At 35.2% G+C, this 15,069-nt stretch overlaps 2 protein-coding genes, 1 non-coding gene and 1 pseudogene across 5 annotated transcripts; 2 read left to right on the plus strand and 2 right to left on the minus strand.

The window, feature by feature from the left end:
* The first annotated feature begins 2,926 nt into the window (after nt 1-2,926).
* On the plus strand, nt 2,927-4,841 carry LOC122318613 (uncharacterized protein At2g23090-like). The gene is made up of 3 exons (XM_043136139.1): nt 2,927-3,146; nt 3,239-3,279; nt 4,422-4,841. The coding sequence occupies exons 1-3, from the start codon at nt 3,074-3,076 to the stop codon at nt 4,539-4,541; spliced, it is 234 nt and encodes a 77-aa protein (XP_042992073.1). The 5' UTR covers nt 2,927-3,073; the 3' UTR covers nt 4,542-4,841.
* An 800-nt stretch (nt 4,842-5,641) lies between these two features.
* Nucleotides 5,642-10,165, minus strand: LOC122318761 (annotated as a pseudogene).
* Nucleotides 10,166-11,186: 1,021 nt separating this feature from the next.
* LOC122318264 lies at nt 11,187-13,193 on the plus strand. Of its 3 annotated transcripts, none has more exons than XM_043135489.1 (3): nt 11,455-11,914; nt 12,624-12,691; nt 12,816-13,193. In XM_043135489.1, exons 1-3 carry the CDS (start codon nt 11,842-11,844, stop codon nt 13,014-13,016), a joined length of 342 nt encoding a protein of 113 aa, XP_042991423.1. In that variant the 5' UTR covers nt 11,455-11,841; the 3' UTR covers nt 13,017-13,193. The 3 variants fall into 3 exon arrangements, 2 of the variants coding, with proteins under 2 accessions (XP_042991423.1, XP_042991422.1); XM_043135488.1 differs by having other exon boundaries at nt 11,462-11,944; XR_006244777.1 differs by lacking the exons at nt 12,624-12,691; nt 12,816-13,193 and adding an exon at nt 12,079-12,617 and having other exon boundaries at nt 11,187-11,944.
* TRNAA-CGC lies at nt 11,208-11,280 on the minus strand. Its single transcript has one exon. It is a non-coding gene; the product is annotated as a tRNA-Ala (tRNA).
* Nucleotides 13,194-15,069: the final 1,876 nt, after the last annotated feature.

The raw sequence follows: 15,069 nt of genomic DNA on the forward strand, positions 1-15,069 counted from the left end.
ATTGTGTAATTCTCACGTCCTAGTCTAAAAGTTAAAAGAAATGAGGCTAATTAATGAATCACGCGGGCAAGGAAAATTTATTGGAGAGTCACGAGATTGAATTAGACTTACAATAAAAAATGAATTAGAATTTCAGTACCTTGTCTCCACACATAGTAGAATACGTCGACTTTAAAGTTAGAAAGGCCAATTAAAAGTAACATCCACACGTGATTCATGCATCGGCGGTGGGAGTGACTCTGAGCTACGTGTATATGGCACCGTGGGTGTTTGGGTTTAAAAGTGAAGCTCTCTCTTCATTTGTTTTGGCTAGCTACTATTATTTATGTAAGACGTCTGCTCCTCACTCACCTGAAAATATTCATCGCCATTAGACTTTTGGTCACCGGGAAAACCATATTATAATTTGATAAATAATTTATATAAATTTCAAATAAATAAACTTGGAGTAAGTTTTTGTAAAAAAATAGGCTACATATTAAAAAGTATTAAAAAAAAAAACTATTCTTTATTAATGAGACTTACTATTTTATAAAAAATTTACTAAGGGTGAAAACCAAATCATTCGGTGTGATTTTTAAACAAAACTAAATCACAACCAAAATATTGGAAAGCTATAAATCTTGACTAAAACCGGCAAGTAAAAATGGAAAAGACTGTCTATATCGGTCTCTGCGCAACTTCGGTTGGTTCAGAGAGAGAGAGCCATTTCTAACTGTTGAGGAAAAAAAAAGTGATTTCAAAATAAAGAAAAATGAAGAAGAAGAAATGAAGAATAAACGTAGAATGAAATGACGTTGTTCTAATTTTTTTTTTTTTTAAAAACATACAGTCCCAAAACGATGCCATTGCTAGACGTCGGTTTTGGCAAAAAAGGATCTCCAACCGATAAGTTCTATGCTGGTTTTAGCCGGTTCCGAGTTCCGACGGCTGGTCTGAATCGGTCCCAATGGATTTGTCTAGTTCTTGTCCAGTCCTAAGATTTACACAAAATTTATCGTATCAAACTTATACCAAACGTTTCACGGGACACTGACAGACACCGTAGTGAATATTGAGTAGGTGGGTTTGTAGCTTCATTTTTCTCGCATTAGTTTCTCCTTTCACTTCCCTCCATACACGGTCGTTTTCTTATTGGCCCCAAGCTCACATGAACTATTACCTTTTATCTTTTGTTTTTGGTGACATTACGTCATGGAAGAAATTGGATTCGATGTTTGGAATATGGGCCTCGACGCCGAACATGGGCAGCTTGTGGGTTGGCCTTCGATAATCCTTTCGACAACGTCTAATACTTCAGACATGCATAGTAAATTTTTCTAATACAATTTTTAATAATTTCTGTTTAATTTATTCTCTATTTTTAATTAATGATAGAATGTGGTCTATCAATTTTATTTTCTTTCACAATAGTGTCTGTACATATCCCTAGTGTCACGTCCACGGCATTCGGCTATTTATTGTAGAAGTCTCTAAAGTCCAAAACAGCCATCTAACCAACAACGACTCTTCTTCATTAAAATGGAAGGGTGACGTTGTAAGATAGGATAATGTATTTGCTTTCTCTGCAACATTTATTTTGTGGTTTATGCGTCAGCTGTAATGGGTCCACCACATGTTTTCTAATTTGTGCTGGCCGCCGACCGGAGACTAGCGGCCTGATATTGCCACGAAGTGAGCTCCAGCTAATTTATTTCTTGAAGAATATTGCTACTAAAGAAAAATTGTAAAGAATATATTCAAACCCAAAGAGACTTTGAAATACAAAAAGTAAGATTAAAATTTTAGATTCTTTCTATTCTTTTATATTTATATTTTTAATTTTTTTAATAAATAGCGTGACATTACATAATAGTATTACATCAAGAAAATCATCTACGCGATAAGTTTAGATAGCCAAATAATATTATTTTTATTGAAATAACTTACATGTTTTCAAAGTGAGTGACAATACATTTATAAATTAAAAAAATTATAAATTAATATATTTTGATATTATATATTAGATTGTAAATTAGATAAGTCATATCATATTATAAATTTATTTATATAAGAATCATTTGTAAATCTAGTGTACATTGTTAATGTTAGATAGACATCGCGGCCGTACTGGTACCAGTTTTTGCTAAGAAAAATGCAACTAATAAATAAAAATAATGATAGGTTTATTATTATATTATTATTTTTTTATTAGCTTTTTTATTTTTTTTGTTTTTAAATTTTTTTTACTTAATGATTAAAGAAATGATTATAAGTGAAGTTGTATATATTTTTTTAATTTTTTCTTACTGATTAAGGATTTTTAAAAAATAATTAAAATAACTAATATGTATTAAAATGAATAATATAATTAAGGCTTGTATAAATTCAGTAATAAAACTCATTGGGATTGCTACGCCTACCGTTGGGGGCTCCAGTATTTTTTTTTTTACATCATTTTTTTTACACTTTTAAATATTTAAAACAAAATTAGAATATTATTAAATAATAATTTCTTAATAACTAAGAAAAAAACTAAAAAAAAAAAATGGAGCTTACCATACCAGCATTTTCCAAACTCATTTATGGGCAAAGAGTTCTGACAATAGAAGACAGGATGAGAGTGACATGAGAATTATGCTCTTATCTCCAATTACCAACCACTCTTTACGATAATGGCGGAAACGAAAATGATCTCTGAATTTTATACGTCTTTGTTTTAAATAATGCGATGGCTTCTAGACAAGCCTCATCGTTTTCGTCAAATATTAATTAGAATAAAAGCTCAAGTTTTTATTTTTATAATTCTTTTATTATAAAGTGTATATATATATATATATGATGTAATTCATATATATTTTTATAATTTTCTTTTAATTGATTTCTTTTTTTATTTTTCACACTATTTTATTTTGTTTGCTGGCTCCAACCGAGTCTTGGAGGGGGGCCGGGGGCCGTGGGATTCATATAAATCGGTTCCACTACGAAATTTCTTGGTAACTCCTGAGATAGGGTCTTTTTCTTTTCTTTTGGTTTCTTAGCTTCGCCCCTGTGTATATCCCTAGATCGGAAAGAAGAAGAAGCACAAGTAGCAATGGGAGGAGGCAATGGGCAGAAATCCAAGATGGCCCGTGAAAAGAACATGGAGAAGCAAAAAGCTGCTAAAGGTACACAACTATGTTTTGTTTTTGTTTTTTTTGTTTTTATAATTATAGTCTTACATCGTATTTTATTAGTAACTGGTCGGATCTCTGCGCAGGAAGTCAAATTGAATCGAACAAGAAGGCCATGACGATACAGGTAAATACTCGGTGACACTGCTTTTCGAGGTTTATTATGATGTTGTTATTAGATTTCTAAGATTCGGTTTCGGACAATATATATCAACCATGGATCTTCTAATGGGACTTGATTTCTCCTTATGATTTTTGTGAAATCCATGTCTCCGCTCGTTACTATCTTTGTAGTTCGTGCAGAAAAATTCATTTCAACAGAAACAGTAGCAGATTTTTTTTTTTTTTTATAATTAATCTCTACTAAATCAAATTTGGCACGGTATGATAATTATCCCAAAAACAAATAGTCATTGGCATTGGCTATGTCTATGTCCTAATCTGAAGGCTTTTTGATAAGGATTGGGTTAAATTTATCCCTTTTTGTCAATTTATTGAAGAGTTGCGCTATTTTCGTTGTCTCACTTCCAGCACACTGGGTTGTTGTGGCATTACCTATTAACCATTAGATCAACTCTTATGTTCTGAAAAAATATATTCAATATTTGATAGATAATGTCACTCAAACACAATAAGAACCCTCTGACAGTGATGGATCTATTTAGGTTAAAACCTTCCACACATGCTGGGCTACATTCAAGGCCTCTTTCAAGGGGGGAAAGTGTTAGAATAAGCAAGTCTGTTGGCTATGGTTGATTGAAGATTAAGTTAGTAAATTATGATCTAAGGTCTAGCACAGATGTTTATAATCCAGATTTTGGACACTTCGAGGTGGTTGGAGAATATGAGCATAAAGTGGGTCTCTCAATATCATATGATCCTACTTGCCGTGAGAGATTATTTCTTCTGAATGCAGTTTTGTTGTCGTTCTTAGCATTTCGGCATTAATTCCCATTAACTTTTGGGGTAATGTCTCTAAATGGGATAAAATGTTAGTTTGATAGTTATGCTTTGCGCACAAAGCCCTTTTAACTCCTAATTACATGTAATGCGGTGATTATTAGCAGAATTCTTAATTTTATATGTTCTGTTTAACAAATCAGCGGATAGCTATCTCTTTTTACAACATGAAGATATTGATACAACAGTGTTGAATTCATTGATGTAGCATTGATGACCGAGAAGCGTTTAAGGTGATTTATATGAAGACAAAACATGTTTTTCCCATCTTCATTTTTGTTTCTGATGTGTGGTTGTTGTTGATTGCAGTGCAAGGTCTGCATGCAGACGTTCATCTGCACCACGTCCGAGGTGAAGTGCAGGGAGCATGCTGAAGCAAAACACCCCAAATCTGATGTGCATACTTGTTTTCCTCATCTTAAGAAATGATATAGCATTGAGAAGTACTTGTAGACATGGATGCAAAGCCTATATCTAAGATGTCTTATTGTTATAAGTTCAAAGCTTGTGCAAAAGAATCGTTCCAGTCTTCCAGACTTGTTGGGGGAATAATCAAGCCCAAAAACCAAAATCAAAGACCCCAAATCAGAAGGATCGCTTTTCACAAGCTTTAAACTAGATCCCAATAACGCGAAGCTTTGCATCCATATCAATTCATAAGCTTAATCTGTTTGTGAATCTAAACTGTTTGTGGAGTATCTTGTATTATTATCGATGCCTTTGCCTTAATTTCTTAGTTCAACCAGCATGTTAGATATGCTTGAAACTAATTAAACCGTAAGAGAAGTGCTAGATTCAAAAATAATTTTACAAGAGGAAACTTAGAAATTGACTAGGTTTGATGTGAATGTCAGATTTAATTTACAATAAAAAAACTTTAATATGGCATGTGTCAATGTGTGAGTTGGAACATATGGGTAAAAGAGCTAGAAATTTACTATAATTGTTCAAGGATCACTGCATTTTGTTATGAAACTTCTCGGGTTGACGTGATCGACATTAATGGCTTTGCTTAGTTTAGAAGGAACGAAGTAAAAGTAATGTTATACACTATATTCTTATTTCACTTTCATCTCATCATGTAAGAAGTGATATATTTATTACTATTAGATAATAAATAAACATAAAACCCTTCAATAAAAGTTAAAAAAAATAATTAAAAAAACACAATCGAAAAAATAAATGAAAAAAAATGTGACTTGTGAAAATTCAATCAGGACTGGTGTGAAGAACCTAATTTACACCAGTCCGCTATTGAAATTATTTTCTTGCTAAAATTAAGTCATTGCTGTACCTTCTTCGGATTTTCTTCTTGTTCAACTAAATTGCAAACCTGATTAGTATACACGGATATATATATCTATATACACCATGTAAAACAAAAATGATATATACCATATTCATCCTACTTTTATTATATTGCATTAATGTGACATTATCTATAATCCTTGGATCATTTAATTTTTTTTTGTGTAAGGAGAAATTTAAAGGTTAAAGAACAATGTTACGTCAACATAATGAACTGAAAGTGAAGTTAGAAGTATAGAATATTGCATATCTACTCAAACAAATTCTTAAGTTTGAAATATCAAAAGGGGAGAAAAACACAAGATACCATCTTCTAGAGTTAGGAGGTCACAATCAATCTATTTTCCCGGTCGATGCCTAACTTCAAAATGACTTCAATAGAGATATTAAATTATTACAGACTTCAACTCCAGCGTATATTTGCATTCCAAACAGCAACGCGGATTAGACTAGCTAACATTTGAAAAACGAACGATCTTTGCACCTGCTTTACTCAACGATGCCATCAGAGCGATTCTATCATATAGACTTGACCAATACATCTGGGGTTCCCTTTCCAGGACCGCAATTACTTCCTTAACTGAGATGTTTCGACTTTCGAGCCACAATAATTTGCTTCCTTCCAGATTTTTTAACAGCCCCTGCTTTTTGGGGAGGGGGAACCGATGTTGATGGAGGCTTGCGACTCACATCTTTGCCTGGCTGAGAACCAGATGCATCCATCCCTCCTTCACGTTTCTGCGGGGCTTGCTCAGCCATAAGTTGCCATCTTGACAGCATATCATCTCCTCCAACAGCAGCGCGGACAGCCACCTTTGCAGCCGTTGTCCTTGTTTTGTCATCCTCCTCTTTGTTTGCCTGCACCAAAGCACATAATCAAAATTTTGGATATTTGGTCGAGTTGTTAATATATAATGGCTAGCAAATTGAATTATCCTGCATACCTTAAGGAATTTAGCACTTCATCTTATCCTTCTCGCCATCAAGTCCATTATAACCCTCAGGCTGCATTGCGAGATTATATAATATATTATCAAAAGCATAGAGAAATGGGTCAAGAATAAAGATATTGTGCGCGCTATATGATATGCATATTTATAAAGATTCGTACTCTTAAGACCTCAGTTTATCATCTCATATAATGCAGCGGCACTCACTTCATCAAGTCTCCAAAGCCTCTCTGCTTCAGCCTGTTTTTTCCCCCATTCCTCCCTAGCCGTCTTGTTCATTGTCATTATTTGATGTTGAACATCTGAGTTGATAACAGTTCGTCCTAGTTTCTCAATATCAGCCCGCCATAGAGATCCAATATTCAGAGCTATTTAATTACAGATAACCCAAGTCAGAAGTGGGAAAACGGCAAAAGAAAACTTGCCTGTTTTGACAGTCTGATTGGATTACTTACTAGTCCACGCACTCTTTCCTCCACACTGTAGATTTAGTTGTACATGAGATCGCGTGTAAGCCTCAATAAGGACCAAGTAGCTAACATATCACCAATGACAAGCATTGTTCCACATCATTGCTTATACTCTTCAAGCCACATTTGGCCACTGCCATACAGAGAATACAGACAAAATCTCAAGCTCCCCGATTTTTGTTGAAAAGCAGTCAAAGGGCATACAGATAAAAAAAGGGGTAACACTTCTCTAAAGAATAGTTATTCACTAGAGTACTAACTGATCGCTACCAGTTTTTTCTGGAGGGGAGCTTTCTGCAAAATTAGTCTTTCTTCCTCTTCTTGCACAATTCTTCGAGATGCTTCTGAAACTTGACTGTCCTCCTTGGTCACAAAAAATAACTGTTCTTTGTCTTCCTATTTAAGAGTAAAATATCAGGAAGGTGTTGAGGTCGTCTGCTTTACACTGAATTTTTTAAATTTATTTAGCTGATACCAATAGGTAGAGCTGAAAGTGGAAAAATAGCATACCCTAAGATTTACTCCACTGACAGCAGTGACATCATTTAGTTGTTCAATGCTTTGATCCCAAAAGGCCCTGGATACTTTTTGCTTCTTACTGTACGGTATCAGACAAATCATACATGAACAAAGAATTCAATAAAAGGGTTGCTATGGGGGATGACAGAATCACTTTGAAAGCATTGATAGTCATCATCAGGCTGTGTAAAACAAAAGAAAAAGAATTATCCACCTTAGCAGAGGTTGTGACAAACCAAGTGTATCAAGTGGTTTCTTCTGGCCAATAGAAGGCTTTGTGGAAGGTGTTCGTGCAGGAGAGGTTGCAGATGTGATGTGAGATCCTAACCGATAAAATGTAAAAGAAAAAGATTTTTTTTTTTTTATAAGTAATTGAATATTTGATTGAAAACTGCAAAAAACGTAGCCCAAGTACACATAACGTATACAGGAGGAACACTTAGTTATAAATAGAAAAAAGATATGAGAAAAATCATGGAAATACAACCCATTAAGATCTATAGTGGCAGCCCATTAATTTAAAGCACCACAGAAAATAAAAAACACAAAACTCAAGATTACCAGGACATCAGGATCCGATTGTGTCGGCAGACCCATCCTTGAAGGATGCTTTTCTAAAGCGTCATCCATTAAAATTCCAGAAGCTGCATTTTCCTGTTCAAGCTGCGCAGCATAATGAGAAGACAATCCATGTAGATGAGGAACATTGGGGGCATGTGCTGCAGCTCGGTTACCTGATCAAGTGATTCCTGTTTTACACTGGCCATTGATGGTTAAGGGGCAGAAATTTGTTTTTTAGTAGTGGATGATTGCCGAGGAACTAGATTCTGTTGTGATGTTGAACTATTTGCCAAGTGAGAAGCAGATCCACCCTGAACTCTCTTTAGATCAATCATAGAGTTTTGCCTTTGAAACTTAGGCTTGTCCATTGTGTTAATGCCCTGTGTTGTCCCACTTAACTGAGTTGAACTCATGATCTCATGCTGCGAGATTTACGCTGCTTGTGCAGCATGAGGTTGTGGTTTGACAGATGATGTCAAAGAATGGACACTCGTCCTAGCATATGGGTGAAAATTACTACCAGTATTTCCATACATGGGAGGAAAGTGCAAATGCTGTTGCTGCTGCTTATTGAGTCCTTGAGTAGGAATTGAGGACTGCTCCCCTTCTTGATTGATAGTGCTCTAACTGGAAGAAGACACTCGACTTGCTAGCACTCCGAGAGAATCTGACTGGCAATTCACCACTTGAGGTTTCTGCGCATTATTTTCTATAGTTGGATAGCTTGAATCAGCCTGCAATTGAACAACTGAAGAGGTAACATGAGGATCCGCAAAGGAGCTAGCACCCTTCCGAGGAAGTTGTGCAAATGAGTGGGAATCACTGGACTGTATGGAATTTGAGTGAGAAATATTGTAATGACTAATAGTGTCGAAAGTCAATGAAGATACCATTACTTAAAAAAAGGTTTGAAAAAACTATTCGATTTAGGTCGCGATCCAACTTGGTAAGAAATCAAATCGATTTTAGTGAACATTTTGACCTATCATATATTAAGCAAAAGATGTCCATCATGCAAATAATTTTTAATCCAGTTCCTAAGGGTCCCTGCGACATCAACTTGTCAGGAAAGAGAAGGGGTGGGGGCGCCGCCCCGGGGGGGGGGGGGGGGGGAGAGAGAGAGAGAGAGAGAGAGAGAGAGAGAGAGAGAGATTTAGCACAAAAATTAAGAACAGAGTTCACAACGACTGGAACTCTAGAACGTGGCTGTGCGATGCACAATTACAAAAGGTGCATCCTTTGCTTCTATAGATTACTTATTATTTAGATTTCTTAAAGCCTGAATTTCCCTTTAAAAGCAAACAGTGGATGGCAAAAAAAATGCTGAATTGAACATGGCTTCTTCAAAACCAACAACTAAACACAGGCAGAGCATATATCATCTGCACCACAGAATATTTGAAACCTACGTAGTTCTTAATTAACGTGATTTTCATTTAATAGTCAGCCATAGACGAAGCCCGCTACGGGCTTCAATTTATATCAGTAATCCTCAATTTTTAAAGTTTTTGGAAACTATTTTTTTAGTTTGTCGGTTGAACTCGGGAATAATTCTTTTTTGATAAGTGAGCTCTGGTATAATTCTAAGCAAACATTGATCATATTCAATTCCTCTGATAACATGTGCTGATGGGAATTTGAGCAATCTTGGACTTTTAAAAAAGGAAAAAGAAAAAAAGAACGAAATGTTCGTGTATATAGCGCATCGTACCCTGAAATTTTATGAATTACACTTCGAATTAAGAACATGAGAAAATTGCATAGCATACAAGAGAAATTGAGAAACCGAGAGAACGCACCTTAATCTGAATCAGAGTTGTTAGAAGTGGAGGCATCTCCGTCTATGTCTCTGTTTAGGATAGCCTGGAACGCTTCCACGTCCGCCCCCTAATGCATACTCTCTTCCTGCGCGCGCATATCCAAATTTCAACGAAGAAAAGAAATCTAAACTCAAAATTTCAAAATTCCAGAGAGAGAGAGAGAGAGAGAGAGAGAGAGAGAGGGTACCTCGCCTTCCTCGAGGGGCTTCATGATGGAAAGGTCCATGATATTGTTGATGTGCCACTCTCTTTGGGAATGTTAATCTCAGAGACACCTGATCGGGTGAATCTGGGTGAGAGCAGAAGACTGAAGAGAGAGCTGTTTATGTAAAACAAAAGGAAAATTACTAGTCACGAATATGATTTTCTATTTTATATAAAATTCTCGTTACATTGGAATTCTTCAGTTCTTTTTCTAAATATTAATTTTTAATGACAGGAGTGTCCCGACGTGTTTCGTATACCTTTGAATTGACTATTGAGTCCTTGGCGACTCAGGTCTTTAAGTTATTTCTACATATAGTGAAATACTCTTGGATCTAGCGATCGGGGGGGTGGTTGGACGAAACTTCTAATACTTAAGTTAGCAAAAGGTTTTAGATGGAGTAAAGTCTTATAAAGAGTCCCGTGAGTTCTCAGAAAAACCAACCTGCAATATGGGGCCTAGAAGACTGCTCTTATACTTGTACTTGGTCAGCAACCCATGCCCTACGATTGGGTGGAAAAACGTTTGTTGATAGAGCTCATTTAATGTGACGTGGCTTCTTGATATAGACAATTAACATAGCATAACCACTGCAGTTGGGGGGGCGTTGGGATGTTGAGTCCCATAAATGTGATATGTTCTATGCTCTATGTCTAGACAGAGGAAGATCTGGTGTCCTCTGAATGCTAGCTGACCCAACCCATCAGGTCGGTTCGTGTCGTGCTGGCCTGAGGTCTTTCCAGGTAGGCCGACGAGGGGTCAAGTCGACTTCAGCTTATCTTTAGATGGTGTCGCCATGAATTGGGTTGGGCTTGCACCTCCAAGCAAAATCCCCCTAGCAATGAGATTATCATTGAATATCATTAATAATAATTAATTTTTCGTAACTAAGTATTATTAATTTTTTGAATATTATGAAACTACTGATGAGTGAAATCATTCTCTGTTGAATTATATTATATATTATATTTTTATCTTATTATCAAAAATTACCAATTAGATTAACTCTTATTTTCTTATAATAACAAAATTTAAACATTTCTCTTTTATATATTTCTTTTTCGGTGCCAAATTCATAAAATTCAAACACAAAAATCAGACATGTAACCCATCTTTGCTGCAATCCCATACTCCGATGCCTCTCTTCTTTACGGTAGGAAATAAGAAAAAGCCCGAAGCAACAAGAGGCGTCCGCCCATCATTCAGCATTTCTACGGTGGCGCTGTGCCGCATGAAAAATTCAAAAATATGGAGAGGTGGGATGGAGGTGCGGGGAATCGAACCCCGTGCCTCTCGCATGCGAAGCGAGCGCTCTACCATATGAGCTACACCCCCCTGACGGTGACAACCAAGAGGCAAAAAATATAACTTTTATGAAAGTACTGGCGGTGTAGTTTTATCAGAGGTGCGAGGGCTTTTCTGTAAGAACCTCAAAGACGTGCCCAACGGCTCTCATTCCACCACGACTCCGCGCAATTAAAGTTGCTGCTGCGCTGCATTCCCCACTGTTTCTGCAACTTTTTAAATGTAGGCAATAACTCCTCTCTCTGCATCTTCACGGCAATGAAAGACAAAGGAAATCCATATGACATGGTCTCCTTTACTTATTTCTCACTTACTGCTCCTATTTAAAAACACGCATACATATTAATACATTTTCAGTGTCTTTAGGCGGTTCTTTCGTCCTTTTCCTCCCCGGATTTTCTGGTGGACTTTGGAGTTCTCTCAATCTTTAGGAGATGAAAGCTCGTTCTACTAGTCTAATTTTTGGAGTGGGCTAAGTTGCTTGAAAATGGGGGAGTTTTTAGTAGTCCTTAAGCCATTGGAGCACTTTTTCTGAGCTCATTCTTTCATTTGGTATTTTCTGGTGTGTTGAGATCCCTTTAGTGGGACATTATGAAGGTTTCTGGGTTATGCGTCTTGTTCTTGGTACTGGGGACAGCTTTCTTGTTTCTCAACTTCTCAAGTGGTATAAGAACTAGTTCCTTTATTATTCACGGTACATACTTTCCCTTTGTGTTACTTCTGTTTTTCTGCATTGTTCTGTTTCTTTTTTGCTGAAATTCTGGTGTCATGATTTTATGATGATTTCGTTGATGCTTTTGTCTCTTGTTTATTTGTTTTGGTCCCCAGGCCACTTTATAACGCAATGCATGCAATTGTATTCTCGTTGTTCATTTCGATGGTTGCATGTCCTGTTCTGCATGACTAAGAATCTATTTAGTCTTTCATCATTTAAACTTGGACAAAGAAGATCAATCATGAATCGGATGGAACACTCTTTCTATTATTAATGACGACAAGATGGGCTCAGTTAACCACAGAGTTGTTTGCACCGGCCGGCTCCAATATATGGACTATCATGATTACCAGTTCCATCTGTTTCATTTCGCTATTGTTTAAAGATGCATGTTTTTTAGTGCTAAAAAAAAAAGATGTACCATTGTCTCTTTCAGATTTCCAACAACATGGAATTAGTTTGATGATAATGCATGTATAAAACATCAACGTTAATCACTGGCTATAATTGGAACTATGAACATGATCATAACCTACTAGCCTGTCCTTTCAATGGACAGCAGGAGGTAATATTGATCTGTGTTAAAAAATTGGATCTCATTTCTCCTGATCTTACCACTTTAAATGCTGACAATATATATATATCGATTTTATTCCAGAAATGGTCTTCGCCCAACATGTCGGCGGCGATGCTATGCCAATGACCACAGCGAGCAGGAGGCTGAAGGTACATTCAGTGTAACTCTTGAGCGCGGCTCGGAAATCCTCTTGGCGTAATCAATATTTCGGGCACAGATCTTCTTCTTTTTCCACTGAAATTATGGGATCTGTTATTTAAAAAAAAAATGCAGGAAAATGGCCACAATTCGCGCTCTGAGAAGAAGCGCGGCCAAATAGGTGATGTAAATCTGGGTGATTACCACCCGATTGATCCGGTACCAAGTTCAAAGGCTTCCTTCAAACATGGACCTATCGAACACGGGACTCCTCTCGTGCCACATATTCCAAGACCTTCGCCTCCTACCCATCCTGAAAATGGAGGATTTGCATAGGCTACTCACGATGTAGATCTGTTCTTCAACAGTGGATATGCATGGAGTAAGAAGTATGAAAAAAATGAAGAAGCTTGTAATCATATTCTCTTGTTGATTCACTGTGTTTATCGATCATGTAGTTGTCTTCTTTCATCCTCTCAATATATGATTGTCACCTTGATCTTTTCACTTTAATTATTCTATTTAGAATAATCTCTTCTAAATCCTCGCGCGGAATGACTGGTACTACCAGTACATATATATATATGTCTGCACGTTGATTATATTAATTATTCTCTTGGATCACAATCTTCAATGCATTTTTAACTCTTGAGAAATGAGGTAATTACTATGATACTATCCTCTTATTATGTATATATTGCGGAATAGTGGTTCATGAGAACTAAAGCAAGAACATCAGAACTTCAACTCTTTCGAGACGCTTTATTTTTTTCATTTCATCTAAAGATCTTGTTCACTGAGGTGTAGATTTAGGCCATGTTTGAACACTCTAGATGAGATGAAAACATTTGATTTATTTTTTTTAATAATTTCTTTCTCAAATATTATTCAAATATAAAATCTTTTTCTATTTCAAATTTTTAACTTTTTCGTCTAATCATTACCGAATTCATTATAATTTTTTCAGACTTCAAAACAAAACACAAAAAATAATATAATTTTTTTTTTAAAATTTTAAAACAAATGTTACATTTAAATAATATTTTAACTTTATAATATTTTTATTCAAGTTTTATTTCTCCTTTTAAAAAACTCAATAAAATATATTGATTTAAATAATTTCATTATTATTTACAAACAATTTCACTACTATTAACATAATTCTCATCTCATCTCATCTCATTACCCAAACATACCCTGTTAAAGGTTGTTTTGCTTGATCTGGACCACTATTTTGATGCCATATAAAATAACATGTCCCAAAAATCTAAGTTAATGAGACTATATGGATTTTATTATTTATTTTATATATTAACGCTATTAACTTTTGAAATATTACTAGTTTTCCCATTAAAAAAACATAATGGACAAAACAAGCGAAAAACATGGGGAGAATATGCATGGTTTGGTTTCACAAACCTTTCAAACTATATTGTTCCATCTCATCTCATCTCAACATTTTAATGTCATTCAAACATAAACATTTTTTAATTTCAAATTTTTAAATTTTTAACTTTTTCATCTAATTATTACAACTCAAACTAAAAAAAAAAAACAATTCAATTTTTTTTAAATCCCAAAACAAAAATTATGTTAAAAAATTATATTATAACTATTTTTTAACTTTATAATTTTTTTATTCAATTTTTTTTCTCTACTTTCTCAAAACTCTATATAAATATTAATTTAAATCATTTCATTACCATTTACAAATATGTTGTAATTGATGATTGATAAATCTATTTATAATTTTTAAATTTTTCATCTCATCTCATCTATATAATCCAACGAAATGTAATAATTCTTAGTTAATTTCTCGGTCATCCGTAGGGATCTTGTTAGAATAAAGTTATCGGCCCGTAACCATTTCTAGAGGGTGACTGCCAAAATGGAATCTGAAAAAGACACAGAAATTAGCTCAATATTGACCAGCATTTAAGTACGTGACGGGTCTAGTCACCACAACCAAAATGAAGTTTCTTATTCCTCAAGCTAAAATCATAAGTACCACCCATGCATTTTGGTTCTTCCTCAAATATCCTTGATCCAATGCTTTACCACCTAAATGAACACTTTGGTATTTTGAAAATCTCATCAAATTAATCACATCCTAGTACTCATCCATGAGAGATGTACTTTTTTCTTCTTATTCATTTGCCTTTAATTCCTTTATAAAAAAAAAAAAAAACATAGAGGATCATGAATTCATGATAATATTTGCTTTAAAGGGACGATGTCGTCAATCTTATATTTAATCTCCTAACATGAATCATTATTTATCGACACATTAACAACAAAATACATGATCCAGTAGGACTAAGCAACTGGGCCGGATTTTTTTTGGCCCGTTCGGGTTTTTTTTAAACTCAAACCCAGTGCCAAAACGACG

The sequence above is a fragment of the Carya illinoinensis genome, chromosome 8 (assembly GCF_018687715.1).
Source record: "Carya illinoinensis cultivar Pawnee chromosome 8, C.illinoinensisPawnee_v1, whole genome shotgun sequence".
Lineage (NCBI taxonomy): Eukaryota > Viridiplantae > Streptophyta > Magnoliopsida > Fagales > Juglandaceae > Carya > Carya illinoinensis.

Excerpts from the sequence above, each read along its gene's own strand:
- LOC122318613 (XM_043136139.1), top strand. The coding sequence starts at position 3,074 with ATGGGAGGAGGCAATGGGCAGAAATCCAAGATGGCCCGTGAAAAGAAC. Across the intron at positions 3,147-3,238 it reads GAAGCAAAAAGCTGCTAAAG|GAAGTCAAATTGAATCGAAC; the intron begins GTACACAACTAT and ends ATCTCTGCGCAG. Across the intron at positions 3,280-4,421 it reads AGAAGGCCATGACGATACAG|TGCAAGGTCTGCATGCAGAC; the intron begins GTAAATACTCGG and ends TGTTGATTGCAG.
- LOC122318264 (XM_043135488.1), top strand. The coding sequence starts at position 11,842 with ATGAAGGTTTCTGGGTTATGCGTCTTGTTCTTGGTACTGGGGACAGCT. Across the intron at positions 11,945-12,623 it reads TAGTTCCTTTATTATTCACG|AAATGGTCTTCGCCCAACAT; the intron begins GTACATACTTTC and ends ATTTTATTCCAG. Across the intron at positions 12,692-12,815 it reads CAGCGAGCAGGAGGCTGAAG|GAAAATGGCCACAATTCGCG; the intron begins GTACATTCAGTG and ends AAAAAAATGCAG.